At 44.0% G+C, this 24,534-nt stretch overlaps 1 protein-coding gene across 5 annotated transcripts in view; it reads left to right on the top strand.

Moving 5' to 3' along the window:
• GOLM1 (golgi membrane protein 1) overlaps window positions 1-19,342 on the top strand; it is a 53,909-nt gene extending 34,567 nt beyond the window's left edge. For all 5 annotated transcript variants that reach the window (XM_044757030.2, XM_014826960.3, XM_014826959.3 and 2 more), the window contains 5 exons: window positions 3,611-3,740; window positions 8,119-8,278; window positions 8,943-9,203; window positions 11,193-11,306; window positions 16,940-19,342. In XM_044757030.2, coding sequence (XP_044612965.1) covers window positions 3,611-3,740; window positions 8,119-8,278; window positions 8,943-9,203; window positions 11,193-11,306; window positions 16,940-17,016 — 742 coding nt within the window. In that variant the 3' untranslated portion in view covers window positions 17,017-19,342. The remainder of the gene's footprint in view (window positions 1-3,610; window positions 3,741-8,118; window positions 8,279-8,942; window positions 9,204-11,192; window positions 11,307-16,939) is intronic.
• Window positions 19,343-24,534: the final 5,192 nt, after the last annotated feature.

Consider the following 24,534-nt stretch of genomic DNA (forward strand, 5'->3'; position numbering starts at 1 on the left):
AACACTTTAGGATAGTATATTTGTCACGATTAATTAACCAATATAGATTCATTATTAACTGAAGTTCATGCTTGATTCAGACATCCTCAGATTTATTCCGGTTCTCCCTGATGTCCTTTTTCTGTTCCAGGACACACATGACATTTAGTTGTCATGTTTCCTGAGGCTCCCCCTGGCTGTGACAGTTTCCCAGACTCTCTTTTTTATGATCTTGACAGTTTTGAGGAGTACTGGTCGGTGTTTTATGGAATGTCCTTCAGTCGTCGTTTATCCGGTGTTTTTCTGGTCGCTCCTCTGGGGCGGCACTTCTGGGAGGAAGGCTGCGGAGTGGAAGCGCGGCTCCCGTCCCTTCCCATGAGGAGGGCTTGTCACTGCGACGACGTTCAGCTGGTCCCCTGCTGGAGGCGTGTTGGTCAGGTTTCCCCAGCAGGAGGTTACTCTGCTTTCTCCCTCTGCTCTGTCATCTTCGGAAGGAAGTCCCTGTGGGAGCCTGCACTTAGAGACGGCGCAGGTTTATGCTCCGCTTCCTTAGGGTGGGGTATCTGTATACATTGGAATTTTCCTGCACGGGAGATTTGACTCTTCTTATCTATCAGGCTACTTATTTGTTTATGTCAGGATGGACTCATGGATATTTATTTTATACTTTGGGTTATAATCCAATTTTTATTTTTTTGCTCAAATTGCTCCAGCTTTGGCCTTTGGGAGCTGCTTCAACTGACTCCCTTATCCAGTCGACATATCCTCAGTATTGTGCCCCTTCCCCCCTTTTTTTTTTATAGCACTTTCTTACACTCTGGCACCAGAAGACGCTTCAGACTTATATATTTCCTGTCCCAGTCCTGGAATCAACCAATCCACCATTTCTCCAGGGAGCCCTGGTTCTTCTTATTAGAGAATGGTATTAGAAACCAAGATCGTGGCACAAGGCGTCTTGTTGCTCCCAGGGTGTCATTGCTGCTAGGCCTTCTCAGATGACAGAGCAAAGAGATACGTGTGTGTATGTCTGTATCTAGATTAAGTTAAGCATGAATTCATACTGCTGTCTCCAGCTCTAATCCATTTAAATTAATGTAGGATGTAATTGGATATGTTCTCAACTTGGGACATGATTCATTTTCGAAACTGCCTGTGGCAAAGACTGGTCAGTGCTTATCCAAATCTATTCATTTTTTTTTCCCAGCAAGAATACTACATTTCTAATCCTTCCTTGCAGTTAGGTATGGCCAGTTGACTAAGGTCTGGCCAGTGGGGAAAGGAAATTGTGGGGTGGGACTTGTAGGAAGGCCTCTGAAAATGAGGACAGGCCACTGCACACCCCTTCCCTCCTCCTTCCTTCCTGCTGCCCAGAACTCAGACAAGATGGCTGGACCACTAGCAGCCATCCTGGATCATGAGGTAATCGTAAGGATAGAAACCAGTGCTAGGATATTGAGACAGAAAGAGAAGCCTGGAGTTTTGGTGACTCAGAGCTGCCATACGGGCCTTGGATGACCTACATCCAGAGCTCTTTTATGTGTGGAAAAGGTAAACTGCTATCTTAGGGCCTGTGTGCTTCATGCAGCCAAACCTGATGCTGACTTATCCACTTTTTGAAAGTGCCTTTTGATATTTTCTCAACCAAATTGTATCATTTTGATGAGTGCCTGTCTGTGACCCAGAGTAAGACTTCTTAGGAAAGGCCGTTTAGAAGTGAGTCTTACAGAATGGGGAGTAGAGAAGGGGGATTAGGACTTGTTCTAGAAAAGAAAGAGAATCTGGGGAGCTCACCGTGATCCGGGCAGGGCAGAGAGTTTATATTGTCATGGGAGGGAGTGAATAAGAGTACTATCTTGAAGACGGGCACGAAAGTGATCAGCTCCGCGGGCCTTGCTGGGGAAGTTGTCTTCTCCTTCTCCCCAGATTCTGATGACACGAAATCAGGCCGTCTTTTAGAGTCACACGTCCCTGCAGCTCTGCTCTTTTTTCCCCCCAGTCTGTTTCCTTTTGTGTTCAGATTGGATAATACCTGTTGTTCTGTCTTCCAGTTGACTGATTCTTTCCTCCACTGAGTTTTTTTATTTTTGTTATTGCATTTTTCAGTTCTAAAATTTCCATTTGGTTCTTATTTGTATGTTTTATTTGTTTGCTAGGACTTTTTATTTCTTTGCTGAGACTATGTAGTTTTTCATTTCTTTCAAGCAAGTTTTAATTGTTCATTGAAACATTTTTCTGGTGGCTGCTTTAAAATCTTCGTCAGATCATTTCAGTTGCTGTCTCCTGTCGGTGTTGGGATCTGTTGATTCTCTCTTTTCATCCCATTCTTGATGTGATGCGTGATTTTTGGTTGAAACCTCTGGGCAGGCGTAGAGCCCTGACTCCTCCCTGACGTCCTCTGACACCGCCCCATGGGGAGGCAGAGGGCCTCATTACTGTTGGGGGCGTGGAAATGCAGGCTTCCTGCGGATTCTGCAGTGACACTGCTGGGTGTCCTTCAGATCCTGAGGTCCCGAGTCAGTCTGCCTCCTTCTCTCCACCTTTCAGAGTTTTCTTGTGTTTGTTTTAAATATAACGTTCAGAGTTTTTAGTTGTGCTTAGTGGGAGGAATAGGAAAAATGCATATATTCCCTCTTCCTGGAAGTGGAAGTCCAGTTCAGTTTTGACACTCCTCAGAGTTAGCACAAAGTCCACAGATTAAGGGGCTCAGTCCCACAAGACTGCCCCCACTTCAGACACCAGCCACAAGTTCCGGGTGTCCCCAGGCCACCTGTCCTTTTGCCTGGCTAGCTCCAAATTCAAGGCTTCCCACAACACCCTCAGATTCAAGAATTCTCTAGAAGAACTCACAGAACTCAGGAAAGTTCCGTACTTAAAATTACAGTTTTAGTATAAAGGGTAGAACTCAGGAGCAGCTAAGTGGTCGAGACTTATAAGGCAGGGTCTGGGGTGAGGGGAAGCAGGAGCTTCTGTTGGATTGGGGGGCCACCTTTCTGGTATGTAGACACGTTCATCGACCAGGAAGCTTGCCAAGCCTGGTGGTCCAGAGTTTGTGTCTAAGGTTCTATGGGCATGGTTGATTACGTCGTTGGCCACGAGACGGAACTCAGTCTCCAGTCCCTTCCTCTCCCTGGAGGACAGGGCGGGGCTGAAAGTTCCTGTCCTCTGGTGCTGTGGCCTGTTCCTCTGACCAGCAGCCTCCATCCTAGATGTGGAGGCCCCTCCCTGAATCAGCTCATTAGCATAAACGCAGGTGTGGTCCACAGGGGCTGCTTATGAAGAACTGAAGACGCTCCTATTGCTCAGGAAATTCCAAGGGTTTTAGGAGCTCTGTGCTAATAGTTGGGGACAAAGACCAAATTTTTTATTATACCAGATTATATTTAAAAAATTGTTTTTTCTAACCAGTAAAGTTCACTTATTTTAGAACAATGTGACATTTTTAGTAAGTTCAATCAACTACGGTTTTCCTGTCATTTAATAACTGAAAACACACATGTAGCTTTGTGTTTTTGGGTGAAAGAAATGTGCTGGGTCTCCTTTTGAAGTGGGTTCAGAGTCACATCAGGGACGTGCTGGGTGTACAGACATATCCCTAAATATTTGTCCTTTCTTTGGCATTCTTTTACTGAAGGAGCCAGTGCATCAATCAGATGAAAGAGGTGAAGGAGCAGTGTGAGGAGCGAATAGAAGAAGTCACCAAAAAGGGGAATGAAGCTGTCGCTTCCAGGGACCTGAGTGAAAAAAAGGACCCAAACCAGCAGGTAATTCTCGTGTTTTTCTGCCAGGGACTTCCAGAAGGTATTCCTGCCCTCTCTTCAGGCATCTTCTTCCCTTGCCCACTGTCTGATTTGCTCTGATCTCTGCCCTTCCTTGTGAGTTTGGTTCCCTGAGACACAGCAGCCGGTCCCCAGATGCCAGGACTCTGACCGAGTGCGCTGGCCTCCAGTCCCAGCCCCACGCTCAGGGCTTACAGGGGTTACCTCACTTAAAGCTCACGGCCGTCCTGGGAGAGACTTGCTATTGCTTTCTTGTTTTGAGGACACTCAGTCCCAAGGAGATGGTTACATCCTGTGGCCACCGTGGTCACCTGGTCACTGATGGGGCTGATCAATGCTGTGCTGTCAGCCTGCCGTGCAGAGCACAGCCTTCTGGGAAAACTTTGTGTTAAATATAGCAGCTTTATTGAGATGTAATTCATAGACCATACAATCGCCTGTATCATATTTACAGTTCTAGTATATTCATAAAGTTATGTGACCATCATCACAGTCAATTTTAGAATGTTTCATTACCCCAAAAGAAGCCCTGTACCCAATAGCTCACTCCCCACTTCCCCCCAGTCCCCAGAGCCCTCGACAGCCGCGAATCTACTTTCTGTCTCTATGGATTTGCCTTATCTGGACATTTCCTATCAGTGGAATCAGACAGTCTGTGGTCTTTTGTGTCTGATGTCTTTCACTTAGTATAATGCTTTCAAGGTTCATCCATGTTGTAGCATGTATCAGTACTCCATCCCTTTTTATGGCTGAATAATATTCCATTGTATGGATATACCACATTTTGTTTATTCATTTGCCAGCTGATGGGGATTTGGGTTATTTCCATTTTTTGGCTACTATGAATAATGCTGCTATGAACATTTATGTATGTGTTTTTGTGTGAACGGAATTTTTCATTTCTCTTAGGCGTATACCTAAAAGTGGAATTATTGGGTCATATGGTATGTTTAATGTATTGAAAACCTGCCAGACTATTTTCAGAAAGTGATCATACCATTTCCCACTTCCACCAGCAGTTTATGAGGGTTCCAGTTTCGCCACATTCTTAGTGGCTCTTGTTATCATCTGTCTTTTTCACTGTAGCCATCCTACTGGGTGTGGAGTGGTTTGGATTTGCATTTTCCTAGTAACTAATGATGTTGAGCATCTTTTCATATGCTTTATTGGCCATTTGGATATCTTCTTTGGAGAGGTGTCTGTTCAAATCTGCCCATTTTTAAATTGAGTTATTTTTATTATTGCATTGTGAGAGTTCTTTATATATTCATAGATATATAAAGATATTGAATACATGATTTACGAATACTTTTTCCCATTCTGAGAGTTCTTTTTTCACTTTCTCGATGGTGTTTATTAAAGCACAAAAGTTTTAGATGACGTCTAGTTTATCTGTTTTTTTCTTTTGTTGCTTGTTCTTTTGGTGTCATATCTAAAAACACTTTGCCTAATCCATGGTCATGAAGATTTACTCCTGTATTTTCTTTTGAGAGTTTTCTAGTTCTTAGCATTTAGTTCTTACACTTAGTCCTTTGATCCATTTTGAGTTAATTTAATTTTTTGTATATGGTATGAGCTAAGTGTCCAACTTCATTCTTTTGCATGTGGATATCCGGTTGTCTTAGCACTATTTGTTGAAAAAAGCCCTCTTCTTTCCCCAGCTGAATTGTCTCGGCAGCCTTGTCAAAATCCGTTTACTGTAAATAAGAAGCTTTATTTCTGGACTCTCAATTCTATTCCATTGACCTCTTTGTCCTTGTGTCACTACCACACAGCCTTGATTACTGTAGCTGTGTAGTAAGCCTTGAAATCTGGAAGTGTGGTTCCTCCAGCTTTCTTCTTCTTTCTCAAGGTTATTTTGTCTAGTGTGCACTGGTTGGCTTCCCATATGAACTTTAGGATCTGCTTGCCAGTTTCTCAGCAAAGCAAGGCAGGATTCTGACAGAGGCTGCCTTGGCTCTGTAGGTCACTGGCGAGTATTGCCGTCTTAGCAACATTAAGTCTCCCGATGTGCGAATGTAGGATGTCTTTCCACTTCCTTAAGTCCTTTGAAAATCTCTTTCAACAATGTTTTATAGTTTTCAGAAGTCTTGCACTTCATTTGTTCAAATTATTTCTAAGTGTTTTTTGTTGCTAGTATAAATGGAATTGTTTTCTTAATTTCATTTTCAAATTGTTTATTGCTAGTGTATAGAAATATAGTTCATTTTTTGTATTGGTCTTGTATCTTGCAGCCTTGCTGAATTTGTTTATTCTAATCGTATTTTTTGTGATTCCTTAGGATTTTCTGTATACAAGATCATGTCATCTAAAATAGGAAAAGGAAGATAGTTTTACATCTTCCTTTCCAATCTGGATTCTTTTGTTTCTTCTTATTGCCTCTTAGTCCTGGCTAGGATCTCTAGTACGGTGTTAAATTGAAGTGGTAAGAGCAGACATCCTTGACTTGTTCTTGATCATAGGGGAAAGCACTAAGTCTGTCACCATTATGTTTGATGTCAGCTGTATGTTTTTCATGCCCGTTATCAAGTTGAGGAAATTCCCCTCTATTCTTAATTTGTTGAGCGTTTTTATCAAGAGGTGTTTTGGATTTTGCCAAATTTTTTTCTGCATGTGTTGAGATGATCGTGTGTTTTTTTGTCCTTTATGCTCTTGATATGTATTACGTTAATTGATTTTTAGATGTTAAACTAACCTTGCATTCCTGGGATAAATCCCACTGGGCCATGGTGTATAACCCTTTCATATGTTGCTGGATTTGATTGTTAGTACTTTCTTGATGATTTTGGTGTCTATATTCATAAGAGATATTGGTTTTTTCCTGAGTCTTTGTCTGGCTTTGATACTAGGGTAATTACTGGTCTCATAGGATGAGTTGGGGGTATGCCTTCCTCTTCTGTTTTTGGAATAGTTGTGAAGATTTAGTATTGATTCTTTAAATGTGTGGTAGAATTCACTAGTGAAGCCTTTGGGCCTGGACTTTTTTTGGGGGAAAGTTTTAAATGACCAATTCAGTCTCTTGTTATAAGTCTACTCAGATTTTCTTCTTCTTGAGTCAGTTGTGGTAGTTTGTGTCTTTCTAAGAACTCATCTATTTCATCTGTTATCAAACTTGTGGGCAAAAGTTGTTCAGAGTATTCCCTTTTTTATTTGTGTAAAGTTGGTAGTGTTGTCCCCTTTCGTTTTCTATTTTAGTGATTTGAGTCTTCTCTCTTTCTTTTCTTGATCTAACTAAAGTTTTGTCAATTTTCTTCATCTTTTCAGAGAATTAACTTTTGGTTTCATTGGTTTTCTCTGTTGTTTTTCTGTTCCATATTTCATTAATTCCTACTCTAATCTCTATTTTGTCCTTCCTTGCTTTAGGTTCAGTTCACCCTTCTTTTTCTGGCATCGGAAGGTGGAAGATTAGGTTATTAATTTGAGATCTGTCTCTTTTCTTAATATACGCCTGTAAGTTTCCCTTTAAGCACTGCCTTAGCTGCCTCCTGTAAGTTTGGTATGTTGTGTTTTTGTTTTGATTTTTCTCAAGGTACTTTCTAATTTTCCTTGTGATTTCTTTGACACATTGTTTATTTAGGAGCATATTGTCTAATTTCCACATATTTGGGAATTTCTCAGATTTCATTGTTATTGTTTTGTAGTGTCATTCCATTGTGATTGGAGAACATATTTTGGGAGATTTCAGTGATTTTAAACTTGTTGAGGGTTAGGGGCCAGCCCCGTGGCCTAGTGGTTAAAGTTCAGCGTGCTCTGCTTTGGCAACCCAGGTTTGGCACCCAGGCATGGACCTACACCACTTGTTGGCAGCCGTACTGTGGCGACATCCCACATACAAAATAGAGGATTGTTTGGCACAGACGTTAGCTCAGAGCAAATCTTCCTCAAGCATGAGGAGGAAGATTGGTACAGATGTTAGCTCAGGGTGAATCTTCCTCAGCCAAAAAAAAAAAAAGGAAAGAAAATTCGTTGAGGCTTGTTTTGTGGCCTGGCATCTCTCCTGTCCTAGAGCATATTCCATGTGTACTTGTGAAAAATGCGTATTTTGCCCTTTTTTGGTCGAGTGTTCTCTGGATGTCTGTTCAGGCTAGTTGGTTTGTAGTGTTGTTCAAATCTTCTCTTTCCTTGTTGATCTTCTGCCTCCTGGGTAATCCAGTGTTGAAAGTACTTCTGGGAGATCTTGACTCAACCTCAGATCCCCTGACTTACGCCAGGTGAGAGGGTGTGATTGGGATAGATCACAGCCTGTCTCAGGTTTCAGTGATCCCGTTTGTCAGAAGAATGTGGTGGTCTGTTGCATGGCTTGGGTTTTTGTAAGTTCGTGGTCACGGAGCCCCTGCCCTGTGGTCCTGTGCTCCTGTTTCAGCTCCGAGCCCTTAGCGAGCCTCAGCCCCGGCCGCAGGACGCAGGCCTGCCGCAGGCAGAGGCTCCACAAGGGAAAGGAGACGTGCCTGGCGACAGCGAGCCCCGGACCCCGGCCCCCAGTTCTGAGGCAGCTGTGGATTCAAAGAGACAAGGTGACAAAGGTAAGTGTAGCTTGGTAATTACGTTTAAGCCCCCTTTGGAGCCCCATTCAAATAAAAAACATAGCAGCAGTGCATGCCGTCCACTCTGCACTAGTCCTCCCAGGGCACAATGCTGCTGGGGACGGGCGCGGTGGGGGCCCGCAGGGGGCAGTGAGTGTCCCCGGGCACCTGGAGTCGGGGCTGCAGGGCTCGTTCTCCATCTTCCTGATGTTTCGTCCTTTGAACTGATTGTCTTGTCCTTTGGGAGCCGTGTGAAAAATGTGCAGGCCGCAGCTTTATTCGGGACACGGGTGGGACTGTGGCTTTGATGGGAGGGGGCTGAGTCCTAGCTGTCGTTGGCTCCCAAGGACTTGTCTCAAACAGATGGGATGGTCAGGTCACCTCAGCACCCTCTTCCTCTTGTAGGTGGTTGCTGTAATTGAGGTAACTTAGTCCAGGCTGTTTGTCTAACCACTTTCCTCTTGCGGTTCTGAAGAGGAGCTGCAGGCGTAGAGAGGCCTAGAGTCTTCTGCTTAGGTCACAAAATACATTACCCAACCGCCTCACCCACCACAGCCCACCCCATCCACCCTCCTTGGAAGGCTCTGGAATGGAGTGGTACTAGGGTTTTTGTTTTAATTAAATTAAATGCTAGTGAGGTCACAGCTAACTGTTCTGTGCACAGAGGAAACCAATGAGGTTCAGGTTGTGAGTGAGGAGGCGCTTCAGAGGGACAGCCCGGGGCTGCCACACGAGCCAGGCCAGGAGCAGGCTGTGGAAGAAGACAGACGTGCGGGTGGAAAAGGTGTTGGAGAAGTTGGCCGGACCCCACAGGTGCCAGCCACCCTGTTGGAGAGCCAGGAAAATCAGGAGATGGAGGGCCCTGCGCGGGACCAGCTCGTCATCCCTGATGGGCAGAAGGAGGAGCAGGATGCTGACAAGGAAGGTGAGTGAGAGGCTCCGGGCTGCCGGCCGACCCCTTTCCACCAAGCACTTGGCCCTCTCAGTCTCCTTCCGGGTGGGTAACCATGAGGTTCACCAAACGGCAGTTCCCCATTTGGGGCTCACTTTGTTCGTCTGGCGTCCATTGTTGAGTCGGAGGCAGGTGGGAGAGCAGTGCACTCCCCACACTTGGCGCTTTCAGAAATAATACTCACGACTAGGCAAGGGGACTTTTCAGGTGGAGGACCTTGAGATGGGTGCTTGGTATCAAGTGAACTAGGCCTCATGGCAGGCAGCCCACATGCCTGCAGCTGTCTGCATGTCCTGCGGCGTCACCGGTCAGCGCCTGGCACATGGAGGGAGGGGGGGCGATGATTGGATCGATGGGATTTGGGGCATATTTGAGCAGTGCGGAAAAGTGACACATGAATCCCTTTCTGGTTTGGTTGAGCTTTTTTTTTAATGGAAAATGTGGGAAACTGAGATCAACAGGATATTCTGGGATGTATTTTAGTCCCTTAAAAACGTGAAAAATTGCAAACCCAGCTGACACAGGAGCCGCTTAAATATAGATCTTTCTCAACTTATGATGGGGTTGCATCCTGCTAAATCCGTGTAAGTTGAAAATATCGTAAGTCAAAAATGCATTTAGTACACCTGACCTTCTGAACATTATAACTTAGCCCAGCCTACCTTCAGTGTGCTCACACTTACATCAGCCTGGAGTTGGCAAAACCATCTGACACAGAGCCTGCTGTATAAGAAAGCATAGAATACCTCATGTAATTTATTGACTACTGTGCTGAAAGTGGAAAACAGAACGGCTCTAAGTGTCTCGGTGGTTCCCCCTCGTGATGGCGCGGCTGCCTGGGAGCTGCTTCTCACCAGCGCTGTCCAGCAGCACGAGAGCATATCCTCCTGCACATCGCCAGCCAGGAAAAGGCCACAATTCAAAGTATGGTTTCTGCTGAATGCGTATCGCTTTCGCGCCATCATAAAATCGAAAAATCCTGAGTTGAACCATTGTCACGTAGGGGACTGTCGGTAGAAGACACCTGTGCTCTGGGACTGAGCAAGTAACAGAATTTGGGGAATGTGCTTATTTGCAGAAGTTATCCTGATTCCACTTAAATCTAATTTTCTCTCAAGTTTCTTTTTCTGAAGAATGTGTTCTCACGAGTTCTCAGTTAAAGAAAGGAAACTCTAGTGGCGGATCAGCGGCACTCAAGTTTCAGAGCATCTGCAGGCTTGTGGGAGACCCCTCGCTCTGGGGCAGTTGTACTGCTCTCGCTGTAGAGTAAAGCCGCAGCTCCCAGGCCTGCGCTTCCTTTCCACGGCAGGCAGTGGGTGCAGAGAGTCTAACTAGAGCGAACTTGCCCGGGCACGCTTTTTTAAAAAAGATGCTGTTTACCTACATGTATACACATATAAAATGCTTACGTTAGACCCTCTGCATATATCTGTGGAATGCATTTTGTCCCAATCTTCTTTCCTGGTCGCTGTTCTCTCCAGGGATGAACGTAATGAAGAATGAACCTAATTCTGTATGTGTGATGGAAAATTTTATCCTTTGGCTCACAATAGCCACTCCATTTTCTTCTTCTGGAGCGATGAGCCATTCTGAGGAGATGCTGTCATTAACTAGAAATCTGTTGTTTCCGAAAAAGAGTGGTGCCTTTCGTTAACTTTGAGTTGATTGTCTCTGTAAAAAACCAGGATTTGGGTTTAGTTAGCTGGTTAGTTGCCCCATTTCCAGCCTGCAGTATATCCCTTTGTTTTAGGGTTATGTTTTGTATAGTAGGTCAGAGTTGAAGTGGGGCATGCCTAAGTAGAGAGCTCCTACAGGGCATTTGTACCGGAAGCAAGCACATGAGCCCCTGTCATTCCTGAGAGGCGGCATGAAGAGCTCTCGGTACCTGAGCTCTGGTGTTCCTGTGGCATCGAGAGAGAAGTGATGTAGCTTATGTTTTATGTGTCTGTGCCAATTTTATAGGGAGAAACCAGCAGAAACCGGGAGGAGATGATGACTACAACATGGATGAAAACGAAGCAGAATCTGAAAGAGACAAGCAGGCAGCCCTTGCCGGCAATGACAAAAGCGTAAATGGTGAGAACTGGGGTGGGGTGGGTCACTTTCATGTCTGCTTGGTGGCCCTTCACCTGTGGACTGACTGTGCGACGACTCCCACGGCGGTGTTGTACGTAATCGCTATTCCAGGGGACTCGTTTTCTTCAGAAGCCTTTGAGTGTAGGGGCAGCGGAGGCAGCGGAGGGTTGAGGAGCCCCAGCTGCAGACCTTTCAGGAGGGCCGCGTGTGTGCGGTGGGCTCGGGCCCTCAGGAGTCGGTGGGGGTTTGTCTTCACTGACGTGTAGGGACTTGATCACTCTACAGTGCCCAGCAAAAAGCCCTCGCGTGCGCGCAGAGCTTCCAGACAGCTTTTTGGAGTAGCGCTCCATATTATTACTGTTTTGATTTCTGAAGAGTGGGGTGGATCAGGTTCTGGACTCGTCTGCTTCCTTGTGACTGCATGCAGGTGGTGTTCCTCTCGCTTCATACCAGGAGCCACGTAATGGCGGGTACTGCCTTGGTTAAGGCGATGCCCACCAGCTGCCTCCATGGCAGAGGCCCATTTTCGCTTGGGAGCCGATAGTCATCTAGAGGGGAAGCTTGGAAAAACCCTGGTCTGCATGGTGACTGTCCGCGTCCTGTCCCCCCTCACTTTTACAGCTGCCGTTCTTTAAGGACCACTCCCTGCCCCCACGCACACTTGTTTTAGCATCACTATGGACTCATGGTTTCCTTTTTTAAAATTGGTTTTTCTGTCAGGTTCTTGGTGTTTTCTTTGTCAGTTTTCAGTAGCTCTTTACACGCTAGAGAGATCGCCCTTTATCTGTGATGTAAGTTGCAAATACTTTCTCCCAGTTTGTGTTGGTTTTGCTTATGGTGTTTTTGCCATGCTAAAGTTTCAAAAATTTTTGTCTTTTTTTCTTTTCTTGCCCCTGGATATTAAGTCGTAGTTAGAAAGCTTTCCCATCTAGAGTTGGAAGGAATTCGCCTGTTTTTGTTCAGTATGCTTTCAGAATTTTCTGTTTTATGTTATGAAGGAAAACAGATTCAGAACACCACACAAAACATGAACTTTGAGAAGGTGAGCACCCCCCTGCCCCCATCAGGAGATAGAGCTCGGCTGGCCCTCCGGAGGCCCCTCTGCTGTCCCGGTCACAGCGCTGTCCCTCCTGCGGTAGAAACGCCTGTCCTGACCTTTCTGCCAGGCATGTTCTTGCCTTTATTTATGGATTTACCAACCACGTGGGCATCCCTGGACACCTTGTTCAGACTTCGCCAGTTTCGTAAATTTGAGCTGTCTTTAAGTCTCTCTTAATCTACAGGTCCCCCCTCCATTCCTTTCTTTTCTTTACAGTCTGTTACGGAGCCAAACCATCTGCCCTGGAGTTTTCCACAGTGCGGGTGGTGCGGATTGTATATTTATGGTGTGGTTTAGCATGTTCTGCTTTCCTTCCTCTTTCCTGCAAATCAGCAGCTGATATTTGGGCTCAGGCCCTTGGAGGATGATGCATAGCGGCGTGTTCTTTCATCAGGACACATGTAATGTGTGTGTCCTTCTTTTTGTGAGGTAAGCAGCAGTTGATGGTCAGTGCCTTTGTGTATTAATTGATTGGTGGCATTCTAATTCAGCCATTGCTATTTCGTTTGTTAGTTGGAATATTTTGTAAATAGTCAGTGGTATTGTTCATGTAGTATAGGCAGGATAAATGCTTGATTCTTTATTTACCATTTTCACAATCAGGAATTATTTCCCTCTCATCCTCTGAAGGTGACATTTTTAAAATATAATTATAAACTTAAGGATTTAAACCTATTTGATGGATCTCACTCAGTTGCATTTATTCTCCTTTTTGAAGTTCACGTGGTCCCATCTTTTGGCCGTCTTCAGGTTCCTTGGTCTGTTGTCGCCCTCCTGCTCAGCCGCTGCTTTACTCCACACCTGGCGCTTTTTCTCTGTGAGGGGCTCCACCTGGGGAGGAGTTTCAGAAGTTCATGGGCCACAGCTTCCACCTGCCCCTTATTAGCGTGGACTGTGTGGTCACCTACTCTGGAAGTAGCAGGAGCTCCCCACTTCCAGCTGCAGTTCACCCATTGGCCCAGGTCGTTTCTGCTGTAAATCTGTTGGCTGTTTGGGGTTCTCTTGCGCTAGGTCTATCAGATGCTCCATTGTTCTCTCTGTTTTCTCTCTAGACGCTGCTATCCTATGGGTGGATGTCCATGGTTTGTCTTTAACTGCTGATGTTTTGGGGTCTGCAAGAGTCCTTCTCGTCTAGTTTTGTTGTAAATGTTGTCCATGGTTTTTGAGTTTTTTAGTTAGCTAAACTTTAGTTGCTTTGTGTAGGGACTCAGAGATTCAAGAACGATGCCACTGTTGCCACCGTCTTTCCAGAATCCTCTTCTGCTTTCATATTTATGTTTAGATCTCTTGATTCATTTGATTCGTTTCAAATGTGTTCAGGTATATGGCACAAGGAGTGGCTCCAATTTTCTTTTTCCAAAGGGCTGCCCATTTGGCCCAACACCATCTCAAATTGCCATCTCAAAGCCAGTGATTTGAGTTGCTACCTTCATCAAATGCTAAATATCCTGTGTACTTGGGTCTAATTTTTGGACTTTCTCTTTCTATGCCATTGATTTCTCTAATGATTCACACTGTTCCAAGTCTAACAGCTTTTAAAAATACCTGGCCGGTCTAGTCTCTCTGGAAGATCTCAGCCGACGTCTCTTTGAATAACGCTTCCTCCCCTTTTGAATCCTTCCTGAACTCCAATGAGAAGTGTGTTGGGTCTTCTCATTCTATTCCTGTTTCTTATTCTCTTTTTCATGTTTTCAGTTTCTGCCTTTCTAGTCTGTATTCAGAATAATTTCCTCAGAAATATCTTCCGGTTCAACAATTTTTCCCTCAGCTATGTCTTATCTATTCTTTAATTCATGCTTTGTTTTTAATTTTAATTATTTTTCATTTCTGAACTTTATTTGGCCACTCTGTGTGGGCCCTTATTCCTCGCTCACGTTTGCAAACACCTTTTATTTCTCTACCTGTGTATCACACACAGTTGTTTATGTTCCCTGTCTTCTAGTTGCGGTATCTGAAAACTTTGTGTTTCTCTTGTCTCTGCACATTCTCTCTTACGATCCCTTGTTTCCTTGTGTGTTTGGTGCTTTTTAACTGTGAGCTCCTGGGTTCCCTGGAACCTCGTCTGTGGGGCGTCTTTGAGGACCGAGTTACAGTTGTTTTCCACTGGAGAACGCAGTTGGCCTCTGCCAGTCTTGAGGAGGGCACTGCAAACTCACAACCTCTTTAATAAAGTAAGTTCTTTTCAGGTTTTTTTGGATCACATAGGAAATGTAAGTTCAAATTATATCTCTACACAGTCATCTCACGTGGTTAAGAATCCCGCCAGTCCACACCTGAGGCTTTCTTGCCGTCCCACTTTCTTTCCAGGTTCATTTCCCATTACCTTTAAGCCAAGGATGGGAGTCTTCAGGGTTTCATCTTCATGTCGGATCCCCTTTCTTGACTCCCCGTCTTGAGTGGAGCCCTAGTCTTGAGTTTTTGGCCTCCAGCACCTTTTGCACCTGTGAAGGGAGAAGCCCAGTGTCTTCAGGCTTCCACAGAATCCTTAGGGCAAGAAGTGGCTTTGATGCTTGTCCCCTTCAGGAGTGGTCACTTTCACTTCATTTTTGGCCTGGCAGATTCCTTGTTTTAACTGCCATTATAGGCAATGCTTTTTAATGTTTTCTTTAATTTTTTAAAAAAATTTTAAGTTTTCATTTTGAAATAGCTTAGATTTTTAAAAAATAGCAAGAATTTCCGTATACGCTTCACCCAGGTTCCCTGATGTTAATGTCTCATGTAACCATAGTGCAGTTATCAAAATGAATAAAGTGATATTGACACGTGCTATTATCTATAGACATGTTTTAAATTTAGTGAATTGTCCTGCCAGTATCCCTCTCTGGTCCCAGACCTCATCCAGGATCACACGCTGCGTTTACCGTCATACTCTTTAGTGTCCTTTAACTCGGAGCCATCTGGCTTTATCATTTATGACAGTGATGGTTTTTGAAGTGCTGTGGCCAGCTATTTGGGAGAAAGGCCCTCAGTTTGGGTTTGTTTGATTCAACAATGTGTTCTTAAAAAATACCTTTCAATTTTATCCAACATCTCAGTTATTACAATTGGCAGAGTTGTTTGGGGTTTCCAGAAGTCTTAACTTGATTTTTAAATTATTTTCATGGGCTGTTTAGGTAATTTTTGTAATGCAAAAGGTGAACACATTAGCAGTCAGAATTTTAAGCATATACAAGGTCTCTGGATCTTTCTGTTCTTTATCATTGACTCCACTCATTTGTGTCCCTCAGTTCCTGAATAGCATGTTTTCTGGTGTGGTTTCTCTCATCTCTTTTGACACATCCTTTTAAATGAGCCTTTTGTTGGTGCCATCGAGTTGACTCTGACTCCTAGCCACCCTGAGTACAGCAAAATAGAACTCTGCCCGGTCTTTCCGCGCCATCCTCTCAGCTTCTGGAGCTCTATCAGACAGTGCTCTGCTGCTCTTCAGAGGGTTTTCATGGCCAGTTATTTGGAAATGGGTGGCCGGGTCCTTCTTCCTGGCCTGTCCTAGTCCGGAAGCTCCGCTGAAGCCTGTGCACCATGAGCGGCCCTGCTGGCATCTGAGATACCACTGGCACAGTTTTCATCACGGCAGCAACACGCAGCCACTACACTAAGACCGACAGACGGGTGGTGTGGTTCCCTGCCCGGGAACGAACCTAGTGTCCCACAGGATGTTCGGCTTTACAGTGACGCTTTGGGATCCCCCACTCCCAGGTGTCCCTCTCAGGATTTGGCCTTGTGCAAGGTTTTAAACAGAGTGAGGGGGTAGGCAAAGTAAAGAAGATAAATGCTCTGCAAGCTCTTTTAAGAAAGAGTTTTAAGTTGAAGTCGTCTCATCAACATCATTTTTAAGATTATGTCATTGAACCGCTTTAAGACCCTGTTTGCTCCAGGGACGGTAGGAGAAAAAGGCATTAGCTCCAATTTTATTAGAGAACTTTAAAAGACACTATTCATTTAAGGCAGTCATTTAATTAATTAAAAAATCATTAACCATTTAATGTGCAGTCATTGTAAATCAGGACATTGGTTTTAGGTTTTATTTGTGCTGTGTCTTTTTACGTCGTTTGTGTGTCAAAGGATAGAGTAAGGATGGTGGAAGCCACAGAAAGACCTCAGCTCTGTCAAGGAAGAGCTTTGGAGTCACGAGCTGACCAATGCCGTACGTGGCACTTAAGACAGTGGGCCTCCTGCTGGAGGTGCACTGACAGAGGGAGCCACGCGGCACACCAGGGGCTGGTCATGTCAAAAATTTGATGAGAGTACATTTTATCGTGTCCATTCTATAGGATATGGGGCATTGTTTCCTTCTTTTAAACAATGAGTTCTTAGCTCTTTTGGCTTTGTTTCCTGGCACCTTGCTGGCCGTGCTGTGGGCTCTTTACTGCCTTGTCCTTGATTAGGAATGCAAATCCACCTTAGGTTGTTGCTCTGGGAGATACTGTCCTCTGTGTGACACAGTTTCTAGACACTTAGGTCAAATGGGACCTGCTTGGGCTGGTTTCTCAAAATGTTTAATATTAGAATATTGTGTTTTTTCTTTCCTTTTTAGTTCTTAATGCAGAAAATCAGAAAAGAGACACAATAAATTTACTTGATCAGCGTGAAAAGAGGAATCACACTCTCTGAATCAAACTGGAATCCCGTGCTGCGTGTCAGGATTGAACAGAGAACGCAACGAAATATTCATGAGGGATTGGATACTGTGAAATGTGCTAAGTCAAACATACATCTAAAGATGATTATTGTGGAGTTTTAGTACCTACTTTATGTAGGAAAATGAGATGGTCTTTAGACAGTTTTGGGGGGTACTTTTGAAGTGTGTATATTAAAATGTCAAAATTTGTCAGCTAATAGGTATTTCATGAGTTCAACACCAAAAGTAGAACCCAAGTTCTTCAAGTATGGCGACGGTGGCAGCTTCTTCTGGAATATAACTTTGTTTAAAAAATAAAAGCCTGCAGGAAGAGTCCATCTTCAGACGTGAAGGAGAGACCTGCGCGCTGGGGAACTCCTTTTTCTCGGTTCCCTCTGGAGTCACTCTCTTCTCCGCATGCTGTGCCGAGTGACCGGTGCCAGCACGTTCTCTCTGTCCTCCCTGGTCAGCACTGAACCATTGTTGGTTTATGCTCTCGTACATGCACTTCTGGTTCTGACAATCAATGGCCTAGAGCACCGACTGTTAACCCAAACATCACTAGCCGCAGTTTTAAATGAGTCTAAATACAAAGGTGTTTTGTGTGAGAGTTTTTAGAAAGACTACTTGCATAATACCCTTGTCATTAATGTACAAAATGCTTTCAAGTGACTTGTAATTTGAAAACTTGTGGCCTATACTTTGCTTAATATGTGTGAGCAAAGCAAATCTTGTGTAATATACCATATTACCAAGAAGAGCCACGAGGGGCTTAGACCGACCCAGCAGGGGCCGAAGCAGAGCGGTGCGGCCGCAGGCACTGTGGGCGACGCGGGCTCGCTGTGGACAGGCTGCCTGCTTCACCACTAGAGTAAGAGCAGAGGCATGCGAGATTAAGGATCCGTGCAGTGTTATAAATTGGGAACGTTTAGAAAGGCAAGACAAAGGACTAGTCCTTTTGTCCTAGTCTACACATTTAGCTTGTGGTAACTATTACAAAACTGATGTAAAAATCAAGTTAGTTGGAAAATGACTAATCATAATTTACACTGACAATAGTGACATTAGGTTTGACTTGCATTGGTTCTTAATATTTAGGGTAGTCAGGCCGTTGCCACTTGTGAATAACTGAAAGTCACAGGAATGACTTTCAGCGAGGCTCCCTAAAGGGTACATGGGTGGTGATGCTTATTAAAGTGCATTTCGAGTCACAGGATGTGAGCTGCAGGGAACTCAGGTCATTTGGTGTAACCCCTTTGTTTTCAGCGAGGAAACAGGGCCCAGAGAAATTGTGGCGCTTATCAGGCCAGAGAGCTGGTGAGCTGGAATCCTGGCCTCACCCCCAGTGTGGACTCGCTGTGCCCCAGTAATCACCCAGTCGGGACCTGGTTTGCATCCAGGTCAAGATCACCAACTTGAATGGTCTTCGTGTATGCTCTCCTTTTACCTAATCACCGAGATTCAGTTCTTCACCCAGAAAAGGCAACTGAAGGGGTATAAAAGTAGCTTTGCAAGATTTTATCTAAGTCCACGTCCAAGCTCCCTTTGTGTCTTAGTGTTGATATTCTCTTGCTTTTTCAAATAATTAATAAAACTTTTATTCATCTCAGTTTAATCTGTGCACAGAGTTGCTGAGAAATAAAATATTCTTTATTAGTTAAACTTTTAAAACTGCTTTCAATTTTCCCTTCATCCCTTATTGGATCTCTAGAGAATTAGCTTTAAATTGGGGATTAAGGATGGTAGTTTGCCTTAAATCTTTTGTGGAGTGAGATGAGATGTCAATACGAATAAAAAATAACGATGATGGTTTCGTCTTCACGTACACAGGCACCCAAAGGCCATTCGTTCAGGGGTGTGTACTGTGAGCTGTTTCTCCAGGCAATCCTGCTTTATTTACCGCTGGCTTCCCTTGGGATCACAGGCACCTATTCCAACGCAACAATTTAGAGGTGTCATGGCTGTTTAAAAAAACCCAAAAACCTGTGTAATAAGCGTCAGGTAGATATCAAACCCAACCTTGGTCTTTTGGTTTCATCCAAAATTAAATTTAGCAGCTATCCAATTTTTAACAGGTGTAAACTCTTTAATTCACACCTTCCTCTGTACTCTCACATGGCGTGTAGACAGGAGTGGATTCGTTTGGTCTTTGTCTCCTACAGATAGGACTGCAGATGGAGATTCCCTAAGCAACACTGGATTAGATTCCACGAGTAATCCAGTCACTGCACATAGTTAATGTACTTCTGTGTGCTGGATTTGAGAAATCGTTACCTGTGAAGTCACTGTGCTGTCATTAAATAACTAGATTGGTCACTAGCATGACTCTTGTTTTAATTGGTAATAGGTGGTTACCATTCCTAGTCGAGTGCTTGAAGAGAATGGTGAAATCAGGGTCATTTAAGGTCCAGGGGGGCAGTCTGCTCCCACTGTGTATTTTAGCCTGAAAGACTATTCATTATAAATAATGGTAGTTTATAGGACAGTCAACTTCTAACACTTGTCTTTGAGATGAATTTTAGAATAAATATGTAAATTTAAAATAAACGTTCTATTAACTGTGGGTTATATTAACAATTTTTGTTCACGTGGTTAGCTTAAGACTTTGAAAATGTTCATCAGTGTCAGAAAGTTGGGCAAATAAGCTTATGATAATTGTGTATTTCAATATTTGTATGTTTGTGTGCCATTTCTCAGCTCGGAGGCAATACTTTCTTCAAGCGTAGTAAGCCACTGTCTCTTAAAAATTGGTTTGTAAAGTTCCGGTAATGTACGCACCGAAGGAGTACTCTAAGTAGATATGTTCCTCTGCACCTGAACCCCAAACTAAATGCTTCTGTCCTTGTTGGTGTGCCAGGGAAACACATCTCTGGGAAAGGTAAATGACTTGAAATATTGTCATCTTTAAACGACATATAAACTTCAGATAATGAGCTTTTTTATAAACCAAGGCCCTAGCCAGTTCTACAGTAGCATAACTGTCCTGATTTGAGTGACAGACCATACCTTGCTTACACACTTTGTACGCCTGCAAAGATTCTAATACTGCGATGGGTGCTTGGTAAATATTTGACAGTTAAGTCCAAATGAATGATTGGGATGGATCAGAGAGGTGGTCCCAGACACTCTGATTTCCCGTATAACTGAAGTTTTGCCTTTGAGAACCTTTATAGAGGTTCAGATGACCAAATGCCTTTTTAGAATGAATGTTAATGACATGAAAATTCGGATGAAAACCAACTTAGCCTTAGAGGCAAGCCAGAGTCTTTGTGGAAGAGTTCCTGATGTTAGCTTGCTTTTTATTAATTTCTTTCAAACCTGTAGTAAAATCTCAGTAATGGAACCCCCAGGCTGATATATCATGTCTGCCTTTATTTGGAACTTAAATGTTCACCTAAATGTTTTACCTCACTGTCCAAAAAAGCTGCTGCATTATCAACATTTTAACATCTGAGTATCATTAAAAGAGAAGTTCTGTGACCTTAACCAGCAGTCTGCAACTGCCAGACGTTTCCTATAAAGGATAATCTTGGTATAACAATCTCCTTGCTCTGGTTTTTAGAGATGGGCTCATTCAGAAGTTATTCTAGAAGTCAACAGATGACCTGTGATCACAACAAAGCACCACTTTCCTTTAAGCTTGGCTAAGTTTGAATCTGAACACAAGGTGGCAGGTACTGCATTTTTACCTTTGCAGTAATTTAGAAATTCAGAGTTGTTGCATAGAAAAGATCCTCCAAAAGCTGACATTCTTTTAAAATGGAAAGCAGTGTTAGCAGAGGACCACAGTGTAAATGAATGCACAGGTGGACGGGTTCAATCTGACAGGTCCTTTCAACACTTCACAAGCAAATTTTTAAAACACCTTTGGCAGCTGTGGGATGATGAAAATATTTAGTCATCCAAAGTTTATTTTATTATTTCTTACTGCAAAAGCAACCAGCTCTGGTTCCCTACGATCTTTAGATTTGGAGGTATTTGATATGCCAACTTGTGCTTACGTTGATGGGCAAATAAACAGAAATCAACCAGTTTTACCAGGTGAAGGAAACCGTTTAGGGGAAGGGCCACCAGACCCCAACTTGCCACCTCCGAATGCCTCTGCGCTGCGAGCTGGCCTGTGTTCTCTCCCAGCCAAGGCAGCCTTCCCGCAGGCCCTTGTGGCCTTCTACCTTTTCTATTCAGTGTTCCCTAGGGTAGCTCGTTGCCATCAGGATGTCTTCTACGTCTTAAAAAATCCACGTCCCATTGAGCAGGTCCCGGAAAGGTGAAGTCCCTTTTCGCAGGTTTATAATCCAGTTGGGAGGATAGAAACACTATTTAAATTACAACTAAAAGGGGCCTGGCCCGAGATGTGTGGCGTTTCAGCTGAAGGATGAGGAGAAATTGGCCAGAAGAGGCTTAGCAGTTAGGGGAGGCAAAGCAGGTACAGCTTGAGAAGCCCAGGGGAGACGGCAGAAATGAAGTGGGCCAAATCGGGCATTCCTGGGTGAGGACTGTGTCACTAACCAGAGAACAGTGGATCTTTCTTTTATGATCACGCCAGCTCCTCCAAGAACAGAGTGGGGCAAATATGAATGTGGGGAAGTCACTTCTTCACACCCAAGCTGTCTCCATTACTTCACCCCACTCCCTACACCTCAACTTACTTTCCCACTCCTGCCTCATCTCCTCCAGAAAGGGCCTTCACCATTGTTAGCAGCAATCTTTATTTGCCCAGTCTAATCTAATGGGCCCGTCTTGGTCCTTATTTTACTGGCCTTTTAGCTGGATGTGCCCTGCATTCTGTTTATTTTCCTGCTAAGTCTCCTTTGCAGGCTTTTCCAGTGCCCAGAGGCAGCCAGAAAGGAACTCTCGTCTCTGGTGTTCTTTGACCAACGATTAAAATAATGTCTTAGCTAGAGGAGTCAGTCTTGTGAAACAAAACAGTGAAACAGACAGAAATTTGCCCAAGGGTGGCATGGCATGATTTTTAAGTGCTCACTTCTCTTGGCCTGTCTCATCGCCTATCTGCTGCCTCCCCATTCTCTGGCCCACTCTTGGAACTTGGCTATCCTAACTGTGTTCTTTGGGATCTCAGGCCATTCTTCTACATGATCCCTGAGCAATTGCAGCCCCCAAACAAGGCTTTAATTTACTTCTCGGCAGCCACTCAGACCTCAGTTCATCTCCACCCATGAATGCACCTTTCAGCTCCAGACCACACTACTTGCCATCTTCACTAGGATGTCCCAAAGACATCTCAACGTCTAAAGCAACCTTTATCCCTAAACCTACGCTGTTTTGCTTATGTAAGCAAATGGCACCATATCCATCTAGCTGCCACAGCCATAAAACCAATGAATCATCACCCCTGATTCCCACACAAACTCACCCGTTTACCAAGTCTCGTACCTCTTACATCTTTTGATTCCATCCACTTTCCTCACTCCCTCTGCCACTACCTTAATTAAGAACACCATTTCCTCCCAACCAGATTCCCTGCCTCCAGTCTGGCACCCTTTGGAACCAGTCGTCTTGGGCAAGCAGATCTGATTTGTCATTTCCCTGCATCAAACCTCTTTCAGTATCCACCAGTATCAGACTAGAGTCCAAATTCATTAACTGGCTTCCTAGGTTCTGGAGGACTGGCCTCCCCCTCTCTCAGTCTTGTCTCCAATCCCTTGTTCTGCTCTACACTTTCATCAGCCGGCCACCACCTCACTTCCAGGCCTGCGCACGTCCTGTTTCTCTGCCTAGGACCCCTTTACCCGCCAATACCTCTTCATTAGCCTTTGAGGTTCAAAGAGATGCTGTCTCTGTGAATCTTTATGTGAGGTGATTCTCCTATACCAGCATACTGTATTTTCCCGAGTGCATTATAACTACCTGCTTGCTTGTCAGCACTCTTCACAAGGTTATACTCTGTGAGGAGGGAGGTCTTATTTCCCACGTCGTTTCTTATTACCTTGAATGACAAGAGTTCTAAAAAGTAGTAAAGTTTTAAAAAAGGGCAACTTTCTACTTTTCTGATTAGAAACCTACTGTTAAAAAAATACTAAAGCTACAGAAACGAAAACACAGGATTCTGTCATTAACATACACTAACAAATCTTTTGTTTTTCAGTGGATAATGGACTAACTTAGGGACACACTTTGCTCTCAAGACCTAGTCCTAAAAAGTAGCCTAGATGCTCTATAATCAGGCAGAACGGCTGCTCAGCGGCTCTCACATCCACTAGCTGAGCAATCAGATGTGTGGGTTAAGAATGCCGGAGCACCCCCTTAACTGGCCATGCGCCGTCGCCAAGCGGGGCCCTCGCTGCACTGATCCATGTTCCTCTTCCAACTTGACTTAGGCTCTCGGCTGTTGACCAAATCTTGCTGCTCCGTTATCCTCTCTGCTTTTTCTTTTGATTCTGTCTTTCTTCTATTGCCTATTTCCTACCATTTCTTTGCCTTTTTTGTTTAAAGCTTTCAGAAATTACCAGCCAGAAACAGTGCTGTTTTCCTTCTCAAATTAAATAGATAGCAAAAGGTATACTTTTATCTCTTCATACTTTAAGTTCCTATTGTACAGGCTACTTTTTTTTCTTTCAAGACTTGTGGGTTCTGAAATTTCAGGATGCGTAATGGCTGTTTCTGGATGACAGAAGTTACCACTCTTGGGAAAGAAAGGAGCCAGTCTACTTCGTTAGCTGAGAAGAGAGGGGTCGGGAAAGTTCCTATTCGACAGTTGGCTCTGCTACAGCAGGCAAGATTCTGTCAGGTTACCTGCTTTAAAATATTTCCAGAAATAAAGTTTCAATATCACTTTTGCAAAAGAGGTGTCAAATCAGAGGTAAGATATTTGAAGCTCAGGACCCTTTGTACCATAGACCAGATACAAAACTGCTGCTAGTCTTAGGGAAAAGTCAGTTTAAGCCAGTCTACGTCATTCTGCTAATGGTCTTGCCCCTACGGAAGACAAAAGGGAAGGCCCCAAAGGCTTGGACAGCTGCCACGGCAGCCAGAGACAGAAGAGCAGAGACAGGAAGAGGAATGAGCAGCAAAGGACGGGTGGGGCCTCTGGCACTGGGTCCTTGCAGGTACAGGTGGACTTAGGTCAATTTCCAAACCCAGAGGAGACTGGGAAGACCCCATCTGAAAACGTTTCACGGGTTAAACTGAATATGAAGTAGTAAACAAAAGGAGTCCGCCAAATTTAAACCTAGCCCTAAAATTAACAATCTACACATTCATACCTTTTGAATGTCACTAGCAAACATGATGTGTAATCTTTTAAAAGTACCAAAAGTAACAGTTAAAGGATGTTTTTTAAAAACATCTACACTCATATAATTTAAGATATCACAACCCCCATGTAATTCAGTCTCCCTATGTAGTTTTAGAGGTCCCCCCAAAAATCTCTTTGAAATGTATTTTGCCAAACTCCCATACAAGTGTTAAAGAAGGCTAATTCGTGTTTGAACTACTCAAATGTTAAGAGTAAACACCTTCAGTTCTTAACATGTATCAACAAAGTAATACTG

This window comes from Equus asinus, chromosome 23, assembly GCF_041296235.1.
Source record: "Equus asinus isolate D_3611 breed Donkey chromosome 23, EquAss-T2T_v2, whole genome shotgun sequence".
Lineage (NCBI taxonomy): Eukaryota > Metazoa > Chordata > Mammalia > Perissodactyla > Equidae > Equus > Equus asinus.